Consider the following 22,776-nt stretch of genomic DNA (forward strand, 5'->3'; position numbering starts at 1 on the left):
TTCCCATTCAAAGGAGGAGTGAGATGGATTTAAAGTCTTACTGACTTGTGGGACACTAGACGGTGATTTCATGGAAGACTCTGGTGCAGTCAAACAATGTCATTTTGATTAGTGGAAATATGACACTTACTTCCTGGGGTAACAGATGGAAGTAGAACAACAAGGAAACTGAACATCAAACCAGTGTGTATTTTGCTGCGGAAGAATTGTAGATTCATTTCGCAAATTCAGCCTTTTACCCTGCAAAAATACACACATAATTTCAGAAGCTGGTTATTCTCTGTGCCTGCTTCAATCCTGCATCAGACTTGGTTCCAGGCTGCCCCGTACAAAATATACACCACCTGCAAATTGACGAACTACTAGGGACCAGCTCCAGAATCACAGCTCCATGGAGGAACAAGCAATAATATATTACTTTAGCCTTTCTTCACACAGGTGCACCATTGCTGCAGTGAGATCCATGTGAAGGAAGAGCTGCTGTGGTGTTCCGAGAGTTCACCATCAGATCCTCAGAAAACTGACAGAGGCCAGAAGAGGAGATAACTAAGGGCATCAAACTATGCTATCCAATGAAAAAGGAAGGGAGGGATGGGGCATGGCATTAGGGATAGTGTGGGGAGCTGTCAGTGACAGACAGATGGACTAAGTGGGGAAGGATAAAGAAATTGAATGATAGGGGGCCTGGGGAGTTGGAAAGCAGGAGGCCATTTTAACTGGAGCTTAGTATATCAAACAAAGGAAGTAACAGAGCTGGAGTTAGTTGCCTGAAATCAGAGAAATTAGAATCATAAGACCATAATACATAGAAGCAGAATTAGGCCATTCAGCCCAATGAGTGCTCTACCATTCCATCATGTCTGATTTATTATCCCTCTCAACCCCAATCTTTTGCTTTCTCCTCATAACATTTAATGTCCTGACGAACCAAAAATCTATCAACTTCTGCTTTAAACACACCCACTGACTTAGCCTCCATAGACATCTGTGTTACATAGAACATAGAATAGTACAGCACAGTACAGGCCCTTCGGCCCACAATGTTGTGCTGACCCTCAAACCCTGCCTCCCATATAACCCCCCACCTTAAATTCCTCCATATACCTGTCTAGTAGTCTCTTAAACTTCACTAGTGTATCTGCCTCCACCACTGACTCAGGCAGTGCATTCCACACACCAACCACTCTGAGTAAAAAACCTTCCTCTAATATCCCCCTTGAACTTCCCACCCCTTACTTTAAAGCCATGTCCTCTTGTATTGAGCAGTGGTGCCCTGGGGAAGAGGCGCTGGCTATCCACTCTATCTATTCCTCTTATTAACTTGCACACCTCTATCATGTCTCCTCTCATCCTCCTTCTCTCCAAAGAGTAAAGCCCTAGCTCCCTTAATCTCTGATCATAATGCATATTCTCTAAACCAGGCAGCATCCTGGTAAATCTCCTCTGTGCCCTTTCCAGTGTTTCCACATCCTTCCTATAGTGAGGGGACCAGAAATGGACACAATACTCCAAGTGTGGCCTAACCAGAGTTTTATAGAGCTGCATCATTACATCGCAACTCTTAAACTCTATCCCTCGACTTATGAAAGCTAACACCCGATAAGCTTTCTTAACTACCCTATCTACCCGTGGTAATGAATTCCACGGATTCACATCCTCTGGCTAAAGAAATTCATCCTCATCTCTGTTCCGAAGGAATGTCCGTGGAGCTGAGGCTGTGCTCTTTGGTCCTGGAATCAGGTTTATAATCTTTGACATCTGTCGTAAAATTTCTTGTTTTGCAGCAGCAGTACAATGCAATACATAAAATATCCTAAAATTGCAATAGGAAATATATAGAGTATATTAAAAAATTAAATCAGCAGTGCAAAATGAAAGCAAAAATCATGAGGTAGTGTTTATGGATTTATGGACTGTCCAGAAATCTGATGGTAGAGGGGTAAAAGCTGTTTCAAAAAGTGTTGAACGTGACTCTTCAGGCTCCTGTAGCTCCTCTCTCATGGTGGTAATGACTAGAGGTTATATCCTGCATGCTGAGGGACTTAATAATGGATGCCACCTTTTTTGAGGCATCCTCTTTTGAAGATGTTCTTGATGGTAGGGAGACTCGTGTCAATGATGGGATTGGCTGAGTTTACAACCTTCTGCAACTTCTTTTCCAATTCTGTGCAGTGGCTCCTCAAATCAGGTGGTCATGTAACCAGTTAGAATGCTCTCAATGATAGATCTGTAGACATTTCCTAGAGCCTCTGGTAACACACTAAAATCTTCACAAACTCCAAATGGAATATGGTGTGCCTTCTTCAGGAGTGTATCAATATATTGGACCCAGGATAGATCTTCAGAGATGTTGACACAATTCAAAGATTCAAAGATTCAAAAAACTTTATTGTCATTCTAACCGTACATCAGCTTTGCAGGGCAGAATGAGACAACGTTTCTCAGGAGCAGTGCAATCATAACATGACAAACACAACACTAAATAATAAACATAACAATAAATAGTAAAACACAACAGCCACATGCCAGTTAAAATCAAGTTATAAGTGTCCAGTGCAAGTTAAAAGTGTCTAAAGCAGAGTCAGGTAGAGCAGCTATTTAGCAGTCTGACTGCCTGTGGGAGGAAACTGTTTAGTAGCCTTGCGGTTTTAGTTTTGATGCTCCTGTAATATTTGCCTGATGGCAGAAGAACAAACAGTTCATGGAGAGGGTGTGAGGGGTCTTTAATGATGTACCATGTCTTCTGGAGGCATCGACTCTGAAAGAGGTCTTGGACAGAACGTAAGGAGACCCCAATAACCTTCTCTGCTCCCCTAACCACCCTCTGCAAGGCTTGATGGCAATGGCATTGGGCTGCAGACCATCCAGATGAAATATGATGTGTTGATCTTCCAGTTTGCATTTGGCCTCACCTTGGCTGCGCGAGAGGTTGAGGACGGACAGGTCAATATGGGAATGGGAGGGAGAATTAAAATAACTTGCATCCGCAAGCTCACAGTGACCATTGTTGACAGAACACGGGTGCTCAGCAAAGTGGTTCCCTAGTCTGTGCTTGGTCTCAGTGACATAGGGGAGTTCACATCAAAAGTTCCTAATACAACAGATGAGGTTGAAAGGGATGCATATGAATCTCTGACTCACTGGAAGAGTTGTTAAAGTCCCTGAAGGGAGAGAAGTTATGAGCTGATCAGCGAGCCATAGAGAGAATGGCTCTGAGCAAAAGCCGAAATGATTGGAAAAGGAAAGGTATGACTGGTGGTGGGATCATGCTGTACCTGGTGGAACTGTCAAATGTGCTGGATGTGGATATCGGTTGGGTGAAAATTAATGATGAAGAGAACTCTATCGATGTCCTGCTGAGGGAGAAGAACTGATGTAAATGGAGGAGATGATGCAGCTGTCTGAGTGAGGAGGAAGTAACATTTTTTTCAAAAAGGAGAAGATCTCAAATGTCCTGGAGTTGAAGGCTGATCTCAAGAGCAGATTCAGCAGAGATGGTGAAACTGAAGGAAGGGGAGGAGGTGTAATTGGCAACTATCGGAGTCAGTGGGTTTGTAGTAAATGTCCTGAGATGGAGACAGGAATAAGGAAAGGGGAGAGACTTGTTGGAATTAGTCCAAGTGAATTTGAGGGTAAGGTGAAAGTCAGTAGCTGATGAAATTGATGAGTTTCACACAGCTGCAGGAAGAGTTGTTGATGTAGCAGAGAACGAGTTGCCAAGTGATGCAAAAGAAGTTTTACAACAAATGCTGCTCCATGTAGCCAACAAAGGCATAGCTAGGGCCCATGCAAATACCAATGGGTATACCTTTGATTTATAGAAAATGAAAGAAATAAAAGCAAAGTTGTTCAGAAGAAGAACAAGTTCCACCAGGTGGAGGAAAGCATTAGTGTAAGAGGACCAGTTGAATCTATATTCTAGAATGAAATGGAGAGCCCAAGAGCCTTCATGATGGGGAATGGAAGTGTACGGAGAATGTACCTCCATGTTAAAGATGAGGAGGTGAGGGTCAGAAAACTGGAAAAATGATGGACAACATGCAAGGTGTCCCAGATATAGGTGGGAAGGAATTGGACAAGCAAGGAGTAAGATAGGGCAAGGCATTAGGAGATAAGGAGAACAAGAACAGGCAGAATCAATAGGCCTACCTTCTAGATTCTCAAATGTGTTTATCTATAATAAATTATGTAGTATTGAAAATGATGACATCATGTGTAAATATGATGCCAATATTCAGGTTAGTGTAAGCTCGAGTAAAATATACACCTTTGTTGTGAAGCTCAGGATGACCTTTGGCTATTACTGTGGTTAATATTTACCAGCACCCCAGCAGAATGGAGGTTCCACCCAAAATACTTCAGCTCAGGTGACAAGAATCGTCTTCAGTTTTCAAGTGAAACCACTACTGGTGGGACAAATCAAAGTAGAAAATGTTTATTGTAACCTCACACTCCGCAAAGGATCGTTCCAGCTCATTGTGGGTGCTCGGTAAGCACTGAGCTTACAAAGGAAAGCAGAACTTGCTGTAGGTGTACAGAAATTGATCATTGGGGAGGCCGGCTGGTGGCACAATGACATTGGCGCCGGACCCGGGAGCGGAGGTTCCCGAGTTCGAAACTAGTCGGGTCCGCCCCCAATTACGCATTTTGAGTGTTGATCTCACAACTCGACCTTGTAAAACAAAGGGAAAAATACTGCAAAAATGTCTGTGTGAGGAGTGAAGCGCCACACAGTCTCTCCCTCTCTCGCTCTGCGCCTTGTAAAAAAGCCATGAAAGATCCATCATCACGGGCACACGCGCAGACTCGCACCACGCCAAAAAAAAAAAGAGAAATCGATCATCGGTGTGGGGAAATGAAAGAAAGTGGTATTACTCAGTACCATCGTAACATACTGTCTGGCCAGAAAGCTAGAAACATCTGGTTTGCAGAGGCTGCACAGTACTAACCGTTTGAGTGGCAATGACCTATAAATTCAGCCTATGTACTCAGGAACTGTGAGTAGTTATATCTTCAAGCTGTCGCAAGTTTAAATAATCAAATGCTTGAAAGTGCATTTCCTTAGTGCACTTCAGAACCCCAAGCACAATATGTACATACGATAAGTCTATGTACAATACTGTACAAAGGCTGTAGACACATATCTAGCGATAAGGTGTCTAAGACTTTTGCACAGTACTGTATTTGTCAACATAGCGAGTTTGCCTTTACACTCATGTATTAAAGAATGACAATTAACAATTGAGAATCTTGAATTCTTCTTCGGCCCTTGACCTTTCTCACCTATCACCGAACAGCTTCTCACTTCATCCACCTCCCCCACAACTTCACCCATCTATCTTCCCCCTCACCTAGTTTCATCTATCACCTTGTAGCTTGCACTCCCTCCACTCTCCCTACCTTCTTATTCTGGCTTCTTTCCCTTCCTTTCCAGTCCTGATGAAGGGTCACGGCAGGTAACATCAACTGTTTATTCCTCTCCATAGATGCTGGCTGACCTGCTGAGCTCCTCCAGTGGTTTGTATGTGTTCCTCTGGATTTACAACACCTAAAATTACTTTGTACTTTGAATTGTAAATGAAAATACTTTCTCCCTACTTCATGTGGCTTCATTCAGATTAAATTTTGTTGAACAACAAACCATCTGCTGGAGAAACTCAACTGGTGAAGCAGCAGCTGTGGGAGGGAAGGAACTGTTGGCATTTCTGGTTGAAAACTCGTGTCAGCCTGATTCCAGCACCTTCGGTCTCTTGTACCTTCACTACATCAGATTAAAGTTGAAGAAGCCATAATCTGGTAGCTTCAGTAATGGGTCAGATGACCATCACAACACTTGGCCAACAATGCTCTGCTTTCTTTAAGACTAAAGATTAGCTTTATTTCTCACATGTACATCAAAACTTGAAGTGAAATGTGTTATTTGTGTCAAGGACCAATACATTCGATGATGTGTTGGCATGTTTCTGGTGCCAATATAGCATGGCAGAATTTACTAACCCTAACCGGTACGGTTTGGAATATGGGAGAAAACTGCACCTGGCGGAACCCATGAGGTCACAGGGAGGATGTACCAACCCCTTACAGACAGCAGTAGGATTTGAACCCTGATAGATTTTACAGTTAAAGCTGCAAAACACTGTACTATCCACATGCTACCTTGCCTGTTGGCCATGGGTCTGACATGCCAGAAGAGTTTGTGGTGGTCCACTGGGGTATGGGTTTGTAAAGTGCCACTGGTAACCAAGCTTATGTGGGCAGAGTGCCCATGGATATAGACCACATAAAACCAGTGGCATGAGGCTTGTATCTTGAGGTAAGATTGAGGTTGAGATAAATGGCCAATGATTGAGAGGTGGAGATTATGGTTGGCAGGTTGCATGGGGAGAGAGAGAGAGAAGGAAGTTATAAAGCAAGATTGCAAGGGAATTATAGCAATTGAATTGATTTGAATTGACTTTGTTTCTTCCATCCTTCATATACATGGAGGAGTAAAAACCTTTACATCTCGGTCTAAATGTGCAATGTTCAATTTATAGTAATTTGTAATAAATAGTATATACAATGGTACAGCCAGTATAGCATAGTAATACAATTGTATCAGCGTGAATTAATCAGCCCGATGGCTGTTGAAAGAAGCTATCCTGGAGCCTGCTGGTTCTGGCTTTTATGCTGCAGTACCATTTCCCAGATGGTAGCAGCTGGAACAGTTTGTGGTTGGGGTGACTCAGATCCCCAATGATCCTTTGGGCCCTTTTTACACACCTGTCTTTGTAAATGTCCTGAATAGTGGAAAGTTCACATCTATAGATGTGCTGGGTTGTCCACACCACTCTCTGCAGAGTTCTGCGATTGAGGGAAATACCGTTCCCATACCAGGCAGTGATACAGCCAGTCAGGATGCTCTCAGTTGTGCCCCTGTAGAAAGTCCTTAGTATTTGTGGACTCATGCCAAACTTCTTCAGCCATCTGAGGTGAAAGGTGCTATGTGCTTTTTTCACTACACAGCCAATATGTACACACCATGTGAGATTCTCAGTGATGTGGATGTCAAGGAACTTAAAGCTGTTCACCCTCTCAACCCCAGATCCATTGATATCAATAGGGATTAGTCTGTTTCTATTCCTCCTGTAGTCCACAACCAGCTCCTTTGTTTTTGCGACATTGAGGGACAGGTTATTTCTTGACATCACTGTGTCAGGGTGATGACTTCATCTCTGTAGGCTGCCTTATTACTAATTGAGATAAGGCCAGTCAATGTAGTGTCATCAGCAAATTTAATTAGCAGATTGGAGCTGTGGGTGGCGATACAATCATGGGTATACAAAGAGTAAAGGGGGGGGCTTAGGACACAGCCCTGAGGGGCTTCTGTGTTCAGGGTCAGAGGGGCAGAGGTGAGGGAGCCCACTCTTACCACCTGTCGGCGATCTGACAGAAAATCCAGGATGCAGCTGCACAAGGTAGGGTGAAGGCTGAGGGCTGAGGTCTCTGAGCTTCTTGCCAAGCCTGGATGGAATTATGGTGTTGAATGCTGAACTGTAATCCAAGAACAGTATTCTCACATAAGCATCCCTCTTCTCCAGGTGTATAAGGACAGTGTGTAGAGCTGTGGCTATTGTGTCATCTGTCAATTGGTTGTGTTGGTAGGTGAACTGTAGGGGGTCCAGTGTGGGTGGTAGCAAGCTGAAGCTGTAGTCCTTGACCAGCCTCTCAAAGCATTTGTTTATTATTGACGTGTGGGTGACAGGAGGCCAGTTGTTCAGACTTGTTACCTTGGTCTCTGTAGGTACAGGAAAAATGGTGGATGTTTTGAAACAGGAGGACACTCTACATTGGGAGAGGGAAAGAATTAACATGTCTGTAAACACACCTGCTGTTGCGCTGCGCACATCCTTTGAGAAGTTGGAAAGAGATACATGAGCGGGGTTAAGGTCCAGTTTAATTTGGGACCAGGACTCTCCTCTCCCCCTTCTCTATTTTTCCATTCCCCATTCTAGCTCCTTTCGTATCTCTTCCCTTCTCCTCACTAGCCCATTTACTACCTCTGGTACCCATCTTCCTTCCCTTTTTCCCATGGTTCTCAGTTGTCTCTATCAAAATTCCTTCTGCTTCATCCCTTTACTTTTTCCACCTACCTCCTCTCCCCCAAGCTCCCACATTGACCCCTCACCTGGTTTCACCTCTCAACTGCCACCTTGTAGTCCCTCCCATCCATTCTTATTCCGGCTTCTTCACCCTTCCTTTTCAGTCCTAATGAAGAGTCTTGGCTCAAAACGTCGACTATTTATTCCACAGTATAGAAGCTACATGACCTGCTGATTTCCTCCAGCATTTTGTGGATGCTTTGCAATGAATTTCCAGCATCTGTAAAAATCTTGTGTTTATGATCTGGTGATCATGTCTTTGGAGATTTTGGACTGGATTGATGCAGAGTTTGAGTGTTGATTAATAGGTACATTATTACCATTGTGAGCAGCGGGAGGAATATAAAGCAGGGCGGTATCTTGCTTGGATTGATTATCAGTCCCCCAGTCTGTTGTAACGATCCATTTGCTCCAGGATTACCCAATGATAGTCATTCTTCTGACACTGGGGTCTACATTTTCTAAAGTGTGTCTGCCATAGGAATCAGGGATTCCTGACAGGAAGTGCCCACTGGTAATTTTGGATTGTTCTGAGGTAACCTGTAATCCACTCTGAAAGTGTGATTTTCTGGTGCACTGCACTTTAGTGCTCAGTACCACATGGCTCCGTATCAGGGTTAATGTTCCCTCTGCAAGAGTTGCCGTTGTGTTTGTTTTGGCAACAATTCTTCTTATATTGTCTCTTGCACTGTACTGTTATAAAAATGTGCCTTCAGGTTTAGCTGTTGGATGTACGTTTGTATTTATATGTATTATGTAAATAACTTACATGGTATAGAATGTGATGACATAGAGCACTACAGCACAGGAACAGCTCCTTTGGCCCATCTAGTCCATGCCAAACTGTTCATTGTCCTGTCACATAAACCTGCACTTGGACCATACCCCTCCCAACCATGTTCCTATCTAAACTTCTCTTGTTGAAATCAAACCCACATTCACCACTTCCTCTGGTGGCTTATTCTACACTCTCAACATCCTCTGAACGAAATTCTGTCTCAAATTCCCTTTAAATATTTCACCTTTTATCCTTAGACTAGTTTTATTCTTGACCAACCTCAATGGAAAAGGCCTATTTGCAATTACCCTACCTAAACTCCTCATAACCATATTGTACTGTATGTACGACATCATTATGCATACATATGATATAAGCACCAAGCATTACCAGACATTGACTAGACTAAAATGCACACCCATCTTTTGACCATGTCCTGTTGACCTCTAGCCATTATTGTGGACAAAGCCTACTGGCAACTCCAGCAGAGTGCATGGTCCACAAAAAAATGCCAACCATTGGTGATAAGAAGAGACTTAATTTTTAATGTAGATCAGTGCTGAAAGGAACAGTTAAAGAATAAAATGGTAAATGCACCTCCAAGGGATGTCTGCTGAATCAGGCTTATTGTGGGTGCCAAGAAAATGTCCTGGTTACAAGGGAAAAGACTGAATTGGCAGAAAGTGCACAGACATTGATTACAACACTGAGGAAATGAAAGAAAGTGGTATTACTCACAAAATTTGGCACTGAAATGTGTCTCCCTAATTTACTGTCTCTTCAGAAAGTTGAACAGATCCGTTGAGAAGCGGTGCTTGTTAGTTGAGTGCATCAACCCATGGTTATTTGAGACAGCAGTAAGTTATAAATTTCTCTAACATTAGGAGATACCATAAGTGATTATATCTTCATGCTGAAAGACTTGTCAATTACTTCCTGCAAACAAGAGAAAATCTGCTGATGCTGGAAATCCAAGCAACACACACAAAATGCTGGAAGAACTCAGCAGGCCAGGCAGCAACTATGGAAAAAAATACAGTCGATGTTTTGGGTCGAAACCCTTCAGCCGGACTGGAGAAAAAAAGCTGAGGAGTAGATTTAAAAGGTGGGGTAGGAGAGAGAAACACCAGGTGATAGGTGAAACCTGGAGGGGGAGGAATGAAGTAAAGAGCTAGGAAGTTGGTTGGTCAAATGAGATGAGAGAGGAAAAAGGGAATGGGAGATGGGGTGGGGGGGGGGGGGGAGGTTGGAGGGGGCATTACCGGAAGTTTCAGAAATCAATGTTCATGCCATCAGGCTGGAAGCTACCCAAACGGAATACAAGGTGTTGTTCCTCCAACCTAAGTGTGGCCTTATCCCGCCAGTGGAGGAGGCCATGAATAGGCACATCAGAATGGGAATGGGAAGTGGAATTAAAATGAGTGGCCACTGGGAGATCCCACTTGTTCTGGTGGATGGAGCGTAGATGCTTAGCGAAGTAGTCTCCCAATCTATGCCAGCTCTCACCAATATACAGCAGGCCACACCGGTAGCACCAAACACAGTATATGACCCCAATAGACACACAGATAAAGTGTCGCTTCACCTGGAAGGACTGTTCAGGGACCTGGATGGTAGTGAGAGAGGAGGTGTATGGGCAGGTGTAGCACTTGTTCCACTTGCAAGGATCAGTGCAGGAGGGAGATCAGTGGGGAGGGACAAATGGACAATGGAGTGATCCCTGCAGATCGCAGAAAGCAGAGAAGATTGAAAGATGTGATGGTGGTGGGATCCTTCACTACTGGAAAAAGAAGCTGGTACCCAGACTAACAGACATGATTTGCTGTGACAACCAATAGTTTGAATTACCCATGTTGTGGCAGTTTATGCTGAGTGTCAGCTGTAATGGAAAGGTTGAAACTCAGTTGTGTTGAGTGTCTATCCTTGGAGAAACCTGCAAAGATGTTTATTGACGGAAGTGCTGCATAAGAGACAATATATGAATTAAATCTTATGTTAAACCTGTTCCAGATTCCTCTGTTCTACTGTTTACTGATAAAGACCTACCCTGGTTTCTTCTGCCAAAGGGAAACACCACACACTTTTCTGCATTAAAGTCTATCTACTATTTTTCAGCTCATTTTGCCAGTTGATCCAAATGCTGCTGCAAGCTTTGACATCCTTACTTGCTGTCCATTATGTGCCCAATCTTGGTATCATGTGTAAATTTGCTGATCTAGTTTATTACATTACCCAAGCAGACACGTCTTCTCATCCAGCACAACCGATATTGCAACATTCACTCAGAATTACACTTATCTGAGAGACTAATATTAAGCCACAGATGACTCATCTATGTTCAGAGCATTTGGTTTCCAAAAAAAAAAGGCAGATCAATTTCTTGGTGCAGGCTATTGCATGCTATGGTGTGACTAAATGTGACTGGGTACATCCTATGTGAATTGCAAGGTGTGCTAAATTTGTTCCAGGTTTTAGAAGGTATCTTTTTGCTAAAGTCTTGAAACACAGAATTACAGGCATTGAGTCTGGAACTTTTATCCTCTTACAAGAACATCTCCTTTCACATGGAACACAGAACAGTACAGGCTCTTTGGCCAACATTGTTGTGCCAATCTTTTGCTCCTCAGTCAATCTAACCCTTCCATCCTATAGCCCTCCATTTTTCTTTCATCCATGAGCCAATCAAACAGTCTATTAAATCTTCTTGATGTACTTACCTTTACCATGCATTTACCACTCTCTGTAACAAACCTATCTCTGCCATCTCTCCTAAACTTTCCTCCATCCAACTTAAAAGGCTCTGGTATCTCTGGTATTAGCCATTTTCATCCTGGGATAAAGCCATTGGCTGTCCACTCCTTCATCTCATTCTCCAGAGGTACAAAGAGAAAAGCCCTCAACCTCTCCCCATAAGACATGATTTCTAATCCAGGCAGCATCCTGGTAAATCTCCTCTGCTCCTTATTTGAAGTTTCCACATTTTTCCTATAATGGAGCGACCGGAATTGATCACAGTTTTATAGAGCTGCAACTTTAAGGTCTTTCGTCATTGCTTATTTCTCAATATTACCAGTTGAGATAACCTCATTCCACCCACCACACACCACAGGACCCTTCTCATCCCCCCACAGCAAACCCCATCCCCCCAGATCATGTGTTGAAACAAGACACTCCTTGTAATCCTATTACTCTTAAACTACACTCTATTAATGACAATAAATTGTCTTCAATAAGACAAACATCAAATGCACATTATCCCTATACACTAATCTAACATGCTTTTGAGACACAAAAAAATTCTGGGCCAATATACTGAATATAAATGGTTAAGAATCATAAGCTAAATTATTTTTAAGGCTCTTTAAAATGTCAGTCAGAATCACAACAAACTCATTTAACTGAGCCTGAATGAGCCTCATAAATGACCTGAAACAGGAAATGGTTATCTCATTAGTCAGTGTTTCATATTAACCACATATCCACATCCTGTAATCTGTTTGCAGGATGCATATGGAGCTCATATGAGACTATGACCAATCAGGTTGCAGGATGTGTATGTGGTTCATTTAACACAGGTTTTGATCATATAAGACAATGACCAATGATTGATCGAAACCTGTCACATACAGTATACATAATTTCTGTTGTTCTGAATATTCACAAGATCTCAGGACCAGTTAGACTACATGTAAACATCCGAAGAACTTTTAACCAGATTTAAAAGGGGCAGCTGCTTCAAGTCACTGTCGTTGGAGGGGCAGCTGGTTTGAGTCCCTGCCGTCAGAGGGGCCACCAGTTCAAGTTGTTGCCCTCGGAGGGGCTGCCGGTTCGAGTATCTGAGTCCTGATGCTCTCAGAGATGTTATTGAAATTCTGAGATTTATAGATTGGACTGTAGTTCAAACTAACTGTAGTTCATATCGGGCTCTTTCAGTTCAAATTTTTTTTTTTTTTTGTGTTCTCGCCCATTCTTTCTTGTTGCAGTTTGGCGAGTTGTGGGTTAGGGTTTGGGTGAGCTGTTAGTTTTTGTGCAAGGGAGGGGTTGGGGTTGTTTGGGATTTGTGAGCTTTTGTTTCTCTTTCTTTTTGTGTTGGGGGGATTGATGAATCTCTTTCAACTATTTATATGGTTTTCTGAGTTCTATGGCTACCTGGAGAAGACAAGTTTCAGAGTTGTATTCTGCATGCGTACTTTGATAATAAAATTAACCTTTGAACCTTTAATTGTCTGATTTCTAGATATACACAAGAACACCAGAAAAGGGGAGCAGGAGCAGGTCAACAGGCCTCTCAAACTTGCCCCAACAGCAATGATTATGATCGTCGCTGATTAATGCTGACTTTAACTCTGCTTATATGTCCTTTTTACAAGCTTAAATTCCTTAACCTTTCAAATATTCATCTATTTCCAACTTAAATATACAGTACCTATAAAAAGTATTCACCCCCCTGGAAGTGATCATGTTTTATTGTTTTACAACATTGAATCACAGTGGATTTAATTTGGCTTTTTTGACACTGTTCATTGAAACATAGAAACATAAAAAACCTATAGCACAATACAGGCCCTGTGGCTCACAATGCTGTGCTGAACACGAACTTACTTAGAAATTACCTAAGGTTACCCATAGACCTTTATTTTTTTTTGAGTTCCATGTACCTATCCAGGAGTCTCTTAAAAGACCCAATCCTATCTGCCTCCACCACCATTGCTGGCAGCCAATTCTATGCACTCATCACTCTCTGCGTAAAAAATGTATCCTGACATCTCCTCTGTACCTGCTTCCAAGCACCTCAAAAGCGTGCCCTCTCATGTTTGCCCTTTCAGCCTTGGGGAAAAGCCTCTGACTCTCCACACGATCAATCCCTCTCATCATCTTGTACACCTCTATCAGGTCACCTCTCATCCTCCATCACTCCAAGGAGAAAAGGCCAAGTTCACTCAATCTATTCTCATAAGGCATGCTCCCCAATCCAGGCAGCATCCTTATACATCTCCTCCGTACCCTTTTTATATTTTCCACATTCTTCCTGTCGTGAGGTGACCAGAACTGAGCACAGTACTCCAAGTGGGGTCTGACCAGGGTCCTATATATCTGCAACGTTATCTCTTGGCTCTTAAACTCAATCCTAAGGCCGATGAAGGCCAATGCACAGTATGCTTTCTTAACCAGAGTCAACCTGCACAGCAGCTTTGAGTGTCCTATGAACTTGGACCCCAAGATCCCTCTGATACTCCACACCACCAACAGTCTTACTATTAATACTATATTCTGCCATTATATTTGACCTACCAAAATGAACCACCTCACACTTACCTGGGTTGAACTCCATCTGCCACTTCTCAGTCCAGTTTTGCATCCTATCGATGTCCCGCTGTAACCTCTGACAGCCCTCCACACGATCCACAACACCCCCAACCTTTGTGTCATCAGCAAATTTACTTACCCATCCCTCCACTTCCTCATCCAGGTCATTTATAAAAATCACAAAGAACAGGGGTCCCAGAACAGATCCCTTAGGCACACCAGTGGTCACCGACCTCCATGCAGAATATTACCCGTCTACAACCACTCTTTTTCTTCTGTGAGCAAGCCCTCCTTCTGAATCCACAAAGCAAGGTCCCCTTAGATCCCATGCCTCCTTACTTTCTCAATAAGCCTTGCATGGGGTACCTTATCAGGTGCCCTGCTGAAATCCATATACACTACGTCAATGTATTTAGTCACATCCTCATAAAATTCAATCAGATTCATAAGGCACCAACTGCCTTTGACAAAGCCATGCTGACTATTCCTAATCATATTATGTCTCTCCAAATAAAAAGACTTGTGTCAAAGTGAAAACGGATCTCTACAATGTGATCTTCTTCTATTTCCAGCAGTTTAGATGCATCTAGGTGTATTAGGGCCCTCCGCGTGATGTATAATTATAGAATTTCAAGGAACTCAAATTCTCGAATGTAACCTAGTCTCATGTATAAACTGTCATGTGGTTTCCAAATAATTGCATTGCCTCAAATCAGATTAATTTCATTTGAATCATTTGTAAAACTAAAAGCTTCCTGTTTGAGAATATTCATTATCACATGCTTATCATTTAAAATTTCTGTTTTCCAAGTCTATCTGCTTTTCCAAGTATTCCTTTTCTTGAATCAAAGCTTGTAGTTGTTTATTGAGATCTTGAAGTTCTTCCTCAGTTGTCTCTATGTTTCCATTTTATTAACCAAATGTAGATAATTCACTTTGCAACAAATTCCTTTTTCCTTTTGTAACTTTGGAATAAGTTCCTCCATTTTTAATCTGTTTTCCATGTCACTGAATTTTGACAACAAGGATCTTTTCAGAAACCATCTCCTTTAAATGCAGTACTGATTCGTCCAATCTCTTTCCAACTCACAGTTGTTCTTACTGAGTACTTCTACTTGTTGATGGGGTTCTGCACATTTACCCTGGGTTTCAACCATGTTTCTTGTAAACATAATTCTGAGGTTTTCCCCTTAACTTCTGGTACATATTTCATAAATTCTTGATCATTTGCGATAAGACTCCTTGCATTCGTGTGGATAGATGATAGATGATAGATACACAGCCATTAATTTACCATCTCTCCTGCCTGTGAGTACATGGCCAAGTGGTTAAGACATTGGACTAGTGACCTGAAGGTCGTGAGTTTGAGCCCCAGCTGAGGCAATGTGTTGTGTTCTGAACAAGGCACTTAATCACACATTGCTCTGCGACAACATTGGTGCCAAGATGTATGGGTCCTATTGCCCTTCCCTTGGACAACATTGGTGTCGTGGAGAGGGGAGACTTGCAGCATGGGCAACTGCTGGTCTTCCATACAACCTCACCCAGGGCTGCGCCCTGGAGAGTGAAGACTTTCCAGGTGCAGATCCATGGTCTCGCAAGACTAACGGATGCCTTTATTTTTGCCTGCCTGTGAACTGTTTGATCCTCCATTCAGCGTATCTTTAACTGCTTCCCACCTAAGCCCTGTAATACCAAGATATTTCTCTGCAGACTTGACTATAATTTTAATTTTTTTGGTTTTTTTGTGTTTGCGCTGATCAGTGAATTGCATCTACCATAAACAGTACAAAATCCTTCTTACTCATTATTAGTGTATCCTTATTTATCATATTACAGCCCTCACAATTCACCAGTTTATTATTCCTTGAATTTGTTTGCTTGATAGCCTTTTCTTTTCTAGCAAATGCTTTTGCTGCCTCTACGTAACTGATCCCTTGAGTTACTTTTACATATTGTATCTCAGCTTCTCTCTTGCTAATAACGCACCCTTGATAAGCTGAACTATGTTCCTCGCCACAATTACAGCATTTCAGCCTAGCTCCCGCCTCACACTTCCCATATTCATGTTCTCCAGCGCATCTTCCACATCTTTGTTTCCCTCTGCAGACCGCTGCAATGTGCCCGAATTTCTGACAATTAAAGCATCTTAAAGATAGTGATATATAGTGCTTGTTCAGCACTAACCTGACAAATCAGTAATAGCGATCCATTTCATAAAATCTTTGCACTTTTGACTTCACCTACAAGTTTGTTGATTATCCTCGTCAAATGAATCGGGTTCCATTCACCAAAAGACGCTCCATCTTCACTCAGTTTTATAATTGCTTTAATCTCATCTTCTTTCCGTTGTTTTGCTATCCTATTTTGTTTGTCCCCTGACTCCTCAGAGTTTGACATCTCATACCTGTTTTCTTTTCTTACTCATTCCACTCCATTCCTCTTTCTCACCAACATCCATCTCTAACTCACTTCCACCATCCGTCGACCAGCAGTTCATCCTGCGGGATATTCTCTTTATCAACTCAGCAGATGTGGCCTCCCTACTCGTTACTTCTTCAGCAGTTCTGCCCACGATCGGCACTCTGGTCTGGCTCGAATGGGTGATGAAAACAAGCAACATTGTCGCCCTCCATTCCTCACTGCCCACAACATGCAGGCTCGGTACTCCACAATTCGGCTCTATTCGTTCAATTCGCCTCGCCTCAACTCAACTCAACTCAACTCAACTCAACTCAACTCAACTCAACTCAACTCAACTCAACTCAACTCAACTCAACTCAACTCAACTCAACTCAACTCAACTCATTCTCTACAAAGTGATCTAAATTAATTACAAATATAAACCATAAAATAATTGATTGCTTAAGTATTCAACCACCCCCCTTAATATGACAAACCAAGTCATCACTGGTGCAGCCAATTGGTTTCAGAAGTTACAAAATTAATTAAATGGCGATCACCTGTGTGGAGTCAATGTGTTTCAAATGATTGTAGTAAAAATACACCTGTATCTGGAAGGTTCAACTGGTGATGAGTCAGTATCCTGGCAAAGACAATACCATGAAGAAAAAAGGAACACCCAAACCAACTCCACAAAAAGGTTATTGAAACAACAAGTCAGGAGATAGATACAAGAAAATTTCAGTCACTGAATATCCCTTGGACTAAAGTCATTTATCAAAAAAGTGTGAAGAATATAGCACAGCTGTAAATCTACCTAAAGCAGTCCGTCCTCAAAAAGTAAGTGACTTGCAAGAAGGGGACTAGTGAGGGAAGCCACTGAGAGACCTATGACAACTCTGGAGGAGTTACAAGCATCAGTGGCTGAGATAGGAGAGACTGCACAACTGTTGCCCGGGTGCTTCACCACTTGCAGCTTTATGGGAGGGTGGCAAAGAAAAAGCCACTGTTTCAAAAACACACATGAAATCTCAGCTAGAGTTTGAAAGAAGATGAGGGAGATTCTGAAGTCAGCTGGAAGAAGGTTCTGTAGTCTGTTGAAACCAAAATTGAGCTTTTTGGCCTTCAGACTAAATGTTATGTTTGGCATAAACCAAACACTGCATATCATCAAAAACACACCATTCCTACTGTGAAGCATGGTGGTGGCTGCAACACGCTGTGGAGATGCTTCACTGCGGCAGGCTCGTGCATGTGGAGGGTAAAGTTAATGCAGCAAAATACAGGGAAATCCTGAAGGAAAACCTAATGCAATCTGGAAGAGAATTGCGACTTGGGGGAAGATTTGTTTTCCAGCAAGACAATGATCCTAAACATAAAGCCAAAGCTGCAAAGGAATGGATTAAAAATAACCAAGTTAATGTCCTGAGGTGGCCAAGTCAGAGTCCTGACCTGAATCCAACTGAGAATTTATTTCTGGACTTGAAAAAAGGCTGCTTACTCACAACTCCCATGCAATCTGACAGAACTTGAGCAGTTTTGTGAAGAAAAATGGGGAAAAATAAAGTGCAGTGTCCAGATGTGCAAAGCTGATAGGCACCTATCCACACAGACTCAAGGCTGTAATTGTTGCTAAAGGTGCATCAACTAAATATTGACTTGAAGGGAGTGAGTAATTAGGCAATCAATTATTTTGTGTTTAATAATTGTAATAAATTTAGAGCAATTTGTAGACATTTGTTTTCACTTTGCCACAAAAGTCTTTTCTGTTAATCAGTGTCAAAAAAAGCCAAATTAAATTCACTGTGATTCAATGTTGTAAAACAATAAAACATGAAAACTTCCAAAGGGGATGAATACTTTTTATATGCACTGTATCTACCATTCTGGCCTCCACAAGCCTTTAGCAGGGAATTCCAGAGGTTCTCTACCCTCAGAAAGAAGAAATTTCTACATCATTCAGTTATAAATGACGGCTAACCGGCAAATTATATGGTAACTTTATCTTCTTGTTTGCAACTTGATCATGAAAAAAATAATTGCGGAGACTAGCCACCCTGAAAAGTGCCTTTTCTAAAAGCTTCCTTCTGGAAAGTGGTATAGGCCTATTAAAATGAAAAAAAAATCATGCAATCCTAAAACTTTTTTCCAAAGCAGTTAGTCTGTTCAACCATTCTAGTTAGCATCCCTCCACCCTCCTCCCTAGGCACTGAACTTCACTGAAGACTCTTTAAATCACTTTTTATAATATTGCATACATTTTAAAAACATGTTGGTTTTTGTGTATTCATGCATACATTTAACCTCTAACATTATTTTATATAATCTTTATAAATGATGAATATTGCTGTTCTCTGTTGCATGTCATACCCTGACCAGTACAGCAAATCCCTAATACATGTACATGTGAAATCAATGGCCCCTTTATTAGGTACACTTGTATTCCTGCTCATTAATGCAAATATCTAATCAGCCAATCATGTGGAAGAAACTAAATGCATAATAGTATGCAGACATAGTCAAGAGGTTCAGTTTTTATTCAAACCAAACATTAGAATGTAGATGAAATATAATCTAAGTGACTTTGACCGTGGAATGTTTGCTGATGCCAGATGGGGTGGTTTGAGTGTCTCAGACACTACTGATCTCCTGGAATTTTCACACATAACAGTCTCTAGAACTTACAGAGAATGGTGCAAAAAACAACAGAAAAAAACTTCCATTGAGTAGCGGATCTGTGGGCAAAAACACTTTGTTAACGAGAGAGGTCAGAGGAGAATGGCCAGACTGGTTCAAGCTGACAGGAAAGCGACAGTAACTCAAATAACCACACATTACAACAGTGGTGTGCAGACGGTCATTTCTAAATACACAACACATCAAACGTTGAAGTGAATAGGCTACAGCAGCAGAAGGCCATGACATACACTCAGAGGCAACTTTATTAGGTACAGGAAGTATCAAACAAAGTGGCTACTGAGTGTATATGGTGAATAAAGCTAATCATTGATCCTTGATCACTGGTGTAAACACATCTCCTAGGGTGCATTTGCTAGGTTGACTGTTAGTCAGAGCCTCCTTTATAAGGTGAACAAGGCAGCATCTCAGACAACATTCTGTTTCTTTCAACTCACAGTTATAATAAAGGCTGAAGATGTAGCTGGCGTAGTTTCTAACTCTTCTCACAGACTGTTCATTCAATTGCAGTTGCTTCTTTTTCTCCTCGTATCAATCATCAGAGGAGCTAAACTAAAAGTAGGGAAAATCATCAAACCCTCTGTCACCAACTTAAACCCACTTAAAATATTTTTTTAGATTATGAGAACACTCAGTCCATAGAAACCATAGAAACTACAGCACAGAAACAGGCCTTTTGGCCCTTCTTGACTGTGCTGAACCATTTTCTGCCTAGTCCCACTGACCTGCACACGGAATAGAAACCATAGAAACTACAAAAAGTCTACAAAAGAAAGTCCTCTTTTATTGTCATTTAGAAATGCATACATGCATTAAGAAATGATACAATCAGTATTGATACTGTCAGTATTACGTACTGACTCATTAGTTCTCTGGAATTTAGATTATGATACTTTGACTTCTCATTTCGCTTTGAGATATTTTCACAGAAATTGATCTCACCCTTCAAACAATCAGGCTCCTGAACTGGTGTGGATAACTCCACTCACCTCAACAATAAACCAATTCCACAACTTAAAGACTCACTTTTGAGGATTTTACAACTCATGCTCTCAATGTTATTTATTTTTTTATTTGCACAATTTGCCTTTTTGCACGTTGATTGTTTCTCAGTCTTTATTTATGAAGAGTTCTTCATAAATTCTATTTCTTTATTTTCCTGTAAGTTCCTGTTGGAAAATGAATCTCAAGATCGTATGCGGTCCATAAGTCAAGGAACTGAACAGACAGCAGAACTCTGAGAATAATGAAATCTCAAACAGTATCAAAGTATTACCTGGGAATCCTGAAAATTAAATTAATTTTAGATGAAGCATTTGATCTCAACCACACAAATACATGACTTTTGGAAATGTGTTCTAGTTTTACCCAATCTCAGGAGAAAAAGCAAGCATATATTTTCCCTATCTATGCCCCTCATAAATTTGTATATCACGATAAGATTTCCTCTCATTCACCTGCACACCAAGGAATAAATTCCCAACCTATTGAACCTTCCCCTATAACTCACATCCTCCATTCCCAGCAACATCCTTGTAAAATTTCTCGGCAGAGCTTTAATCCTATTGATATCTTTTCTGTAGGTAGGCGACCAGAACTGCACACAATACCCCAAATTTGGCATTCCACAATGTCTTATACAATTTCAACATAACATCCCAGCTCCTGTATCAATACTTGGATTTATGAAGACCAATGTGCCAAAAGATTTCTTAACGACACTACCCTTCTGTGAAACCACTATCAAGGAATGAATGACCTGTATTCCCAGAACGCTTTGTCCTAGCACACTTCTCAGTGCCCCTCTGCCCACGGTGTAAGATCTCTTCTGCTTTGTCCTGCCAAAGCGTTACACCTCACACTTGCCTGCATTAAATTCCATCTGCAATTTATCATTTCATTTTCCCAGTTGGTCCAAAACATGCAGCGAGCTTTAATATTCTTCCTTTGCTGACCAAATTAAAAGTGTGTCAAGTAGTGTGAAGAGATCACTTGAGAATATTCCCTGATCAACTATTTAAGGAAATGATCATGAAACAAAATTAAACGATACCCCAGTTTAACCTGAAGAGAGGCAGATTTCAACAGAAAAACTCATAAGAGTAAAAGGTCTAAAAGCCAACAATTTAGATGAGGTCACCCACCTTGTTGAAACAGACCATTGAAGGAGTCCAAAGACCAAGCAGCAAAAATGAGAGCACAACAAAACATAACAAGCTGAGGGCCTCTCACTCTCTCTGCACAGTATCTGCCACTTGTGAAACCAAACAACCAGACACCTTCCTCTTCCTTTCCAGTTCGGGATTCAGACATCATTAGCACAGTGAGAAAACGTCGACTGAGAAAGGAAACTGAAGGAAATTGAAAATGGGAACTTAACAAGCTCACAATTATTTCAAAAGTTATACTTGATTGGGAAATTAAGAGGGCATATAAACAGTTGGCCTTTATTAGTCGGGGTATTGAGGTCAAAAGCTGTGAGGTAATGTTGTAGCTCTATAAAACTGTGGTTAGACCACACTTGGAATATTGTGTTCTGTTCTGGTCACTTCATATTAGGAAGGATGTTCAAAGTTTAAAGTAAATTTAATATCAAAGTACATTTAAGTCACCATATACAATCCTGAAGTTAATTTTCTTGCAGGCATAGTCAATAAATTCATAATAGAATAATATCCATAATAAAATCAACGAAAGACCAATTTGGGCAATCAATCAGTGTGCAAAAGATGACAAACTGCAAATACAAAAAATGAATAATAATAATAAATAAGTAAACAATAAATATGTGGAAGCTTTAGAGAAGGTACAGAGAAGATTTTCGAGGATGCTGTCTGGATTAGATAGGATGCCTTATGAGGATAGGTTGAGCAAACTAGAGCATTCATTGGCCGAGTGAAGGAGAGGGAGAGGTGACTTGACAGAGCTATGCAAGATGACAAGAGACTTAGATAGAGTAGATAACCAGAGATATTTTCCAAAGGCAAAAGTGGCTAATACAAGTGGGCATAATTTTAAGGTAATTGGAGGAAAGGGTAAATGCTCATCGTGAGAGAAACCACAACAAACTATCAAACTCCCCACAGAGCAATACAAAAGAGGTCAAACGTACACAGAGGGAAGATGAAATTAGCGTTACAAAACTGATAAAATACTAAAAACTTCTTACAGACATATCCTTGAAGATACTGTCTTCAGGAACTTGCAGAAAATATTGTGAAAGTTTTAAGGAAAGTTTTTAACAGTTGACATGGTAACATGAGGATCACATGGGAGAACATTGAGGATAAATTAGATAAATTGACAGCCAGAATAACAAATTTATGTTTAGAGTCACAGAACACCACAGCACAGCAGCAGGACCTTTGGCCCATCTATTCCATGCTGAACTATTAATCTGTTGAGTTTCATTGACCTGTACCCAGGCCATATCCCTCCATAATCCTTCCA

The 22,776-nt window shown here is 41.3% G+C and overlaps 1 protein-coding gene across 4 annotated transcripts in view; it reads right to left on the reverse strand.

Annotated features, from left to right (window-relative positions):
* Positions 1-21,569, reverse strand: part of LOC140200886 (uncharacterized) — a 78,688-nt gene extending 57,119 nt beyond the window's left edge. For 3 of the 4 annotated variants that reach the window (XM_072264530.1, XM_072264529.1, XM_072264526.1), the window contains exons 1-3: positions 21,471-21,569; positions 19,764-19,878; positions 131-240 (exon numbers count right to left, since the gene is read on the reverse strand). In XM_072264530.1, the coding sequence (XP_072120631.1) occupies positions 131-218 (88 nt within the window). In that variant the 5' untranslated portion in view covers positions 219-240; positions 19,764-19,878; positions 21,471-21,569. The remainder of the gene's footprint in view (positions 1-130; positions 241-19,763; positions 19,879-21,470) is intronic. The other variant, XM_072264528.1, reaches the window with a different exon arrangement.
* Positions 21,570-22,776: the final 1,207 nt, after the last annotated feature.

The sequence above is a fragment of the Mobula birostris genome, chromosome 7, assembly GCF_030028105.1.
Source record: "Mobula birostris isolate sMobBir1 chromosome 7, sMobBir1.hap1, whole genome shotgun sequence".
Classification (NCBI taxonomy): Eukaryota; Metazoa; Chordata; class Chondrichthyes; order Myliobatiformes; family Myliobatidae; genus Mobula; species Mobula birostris.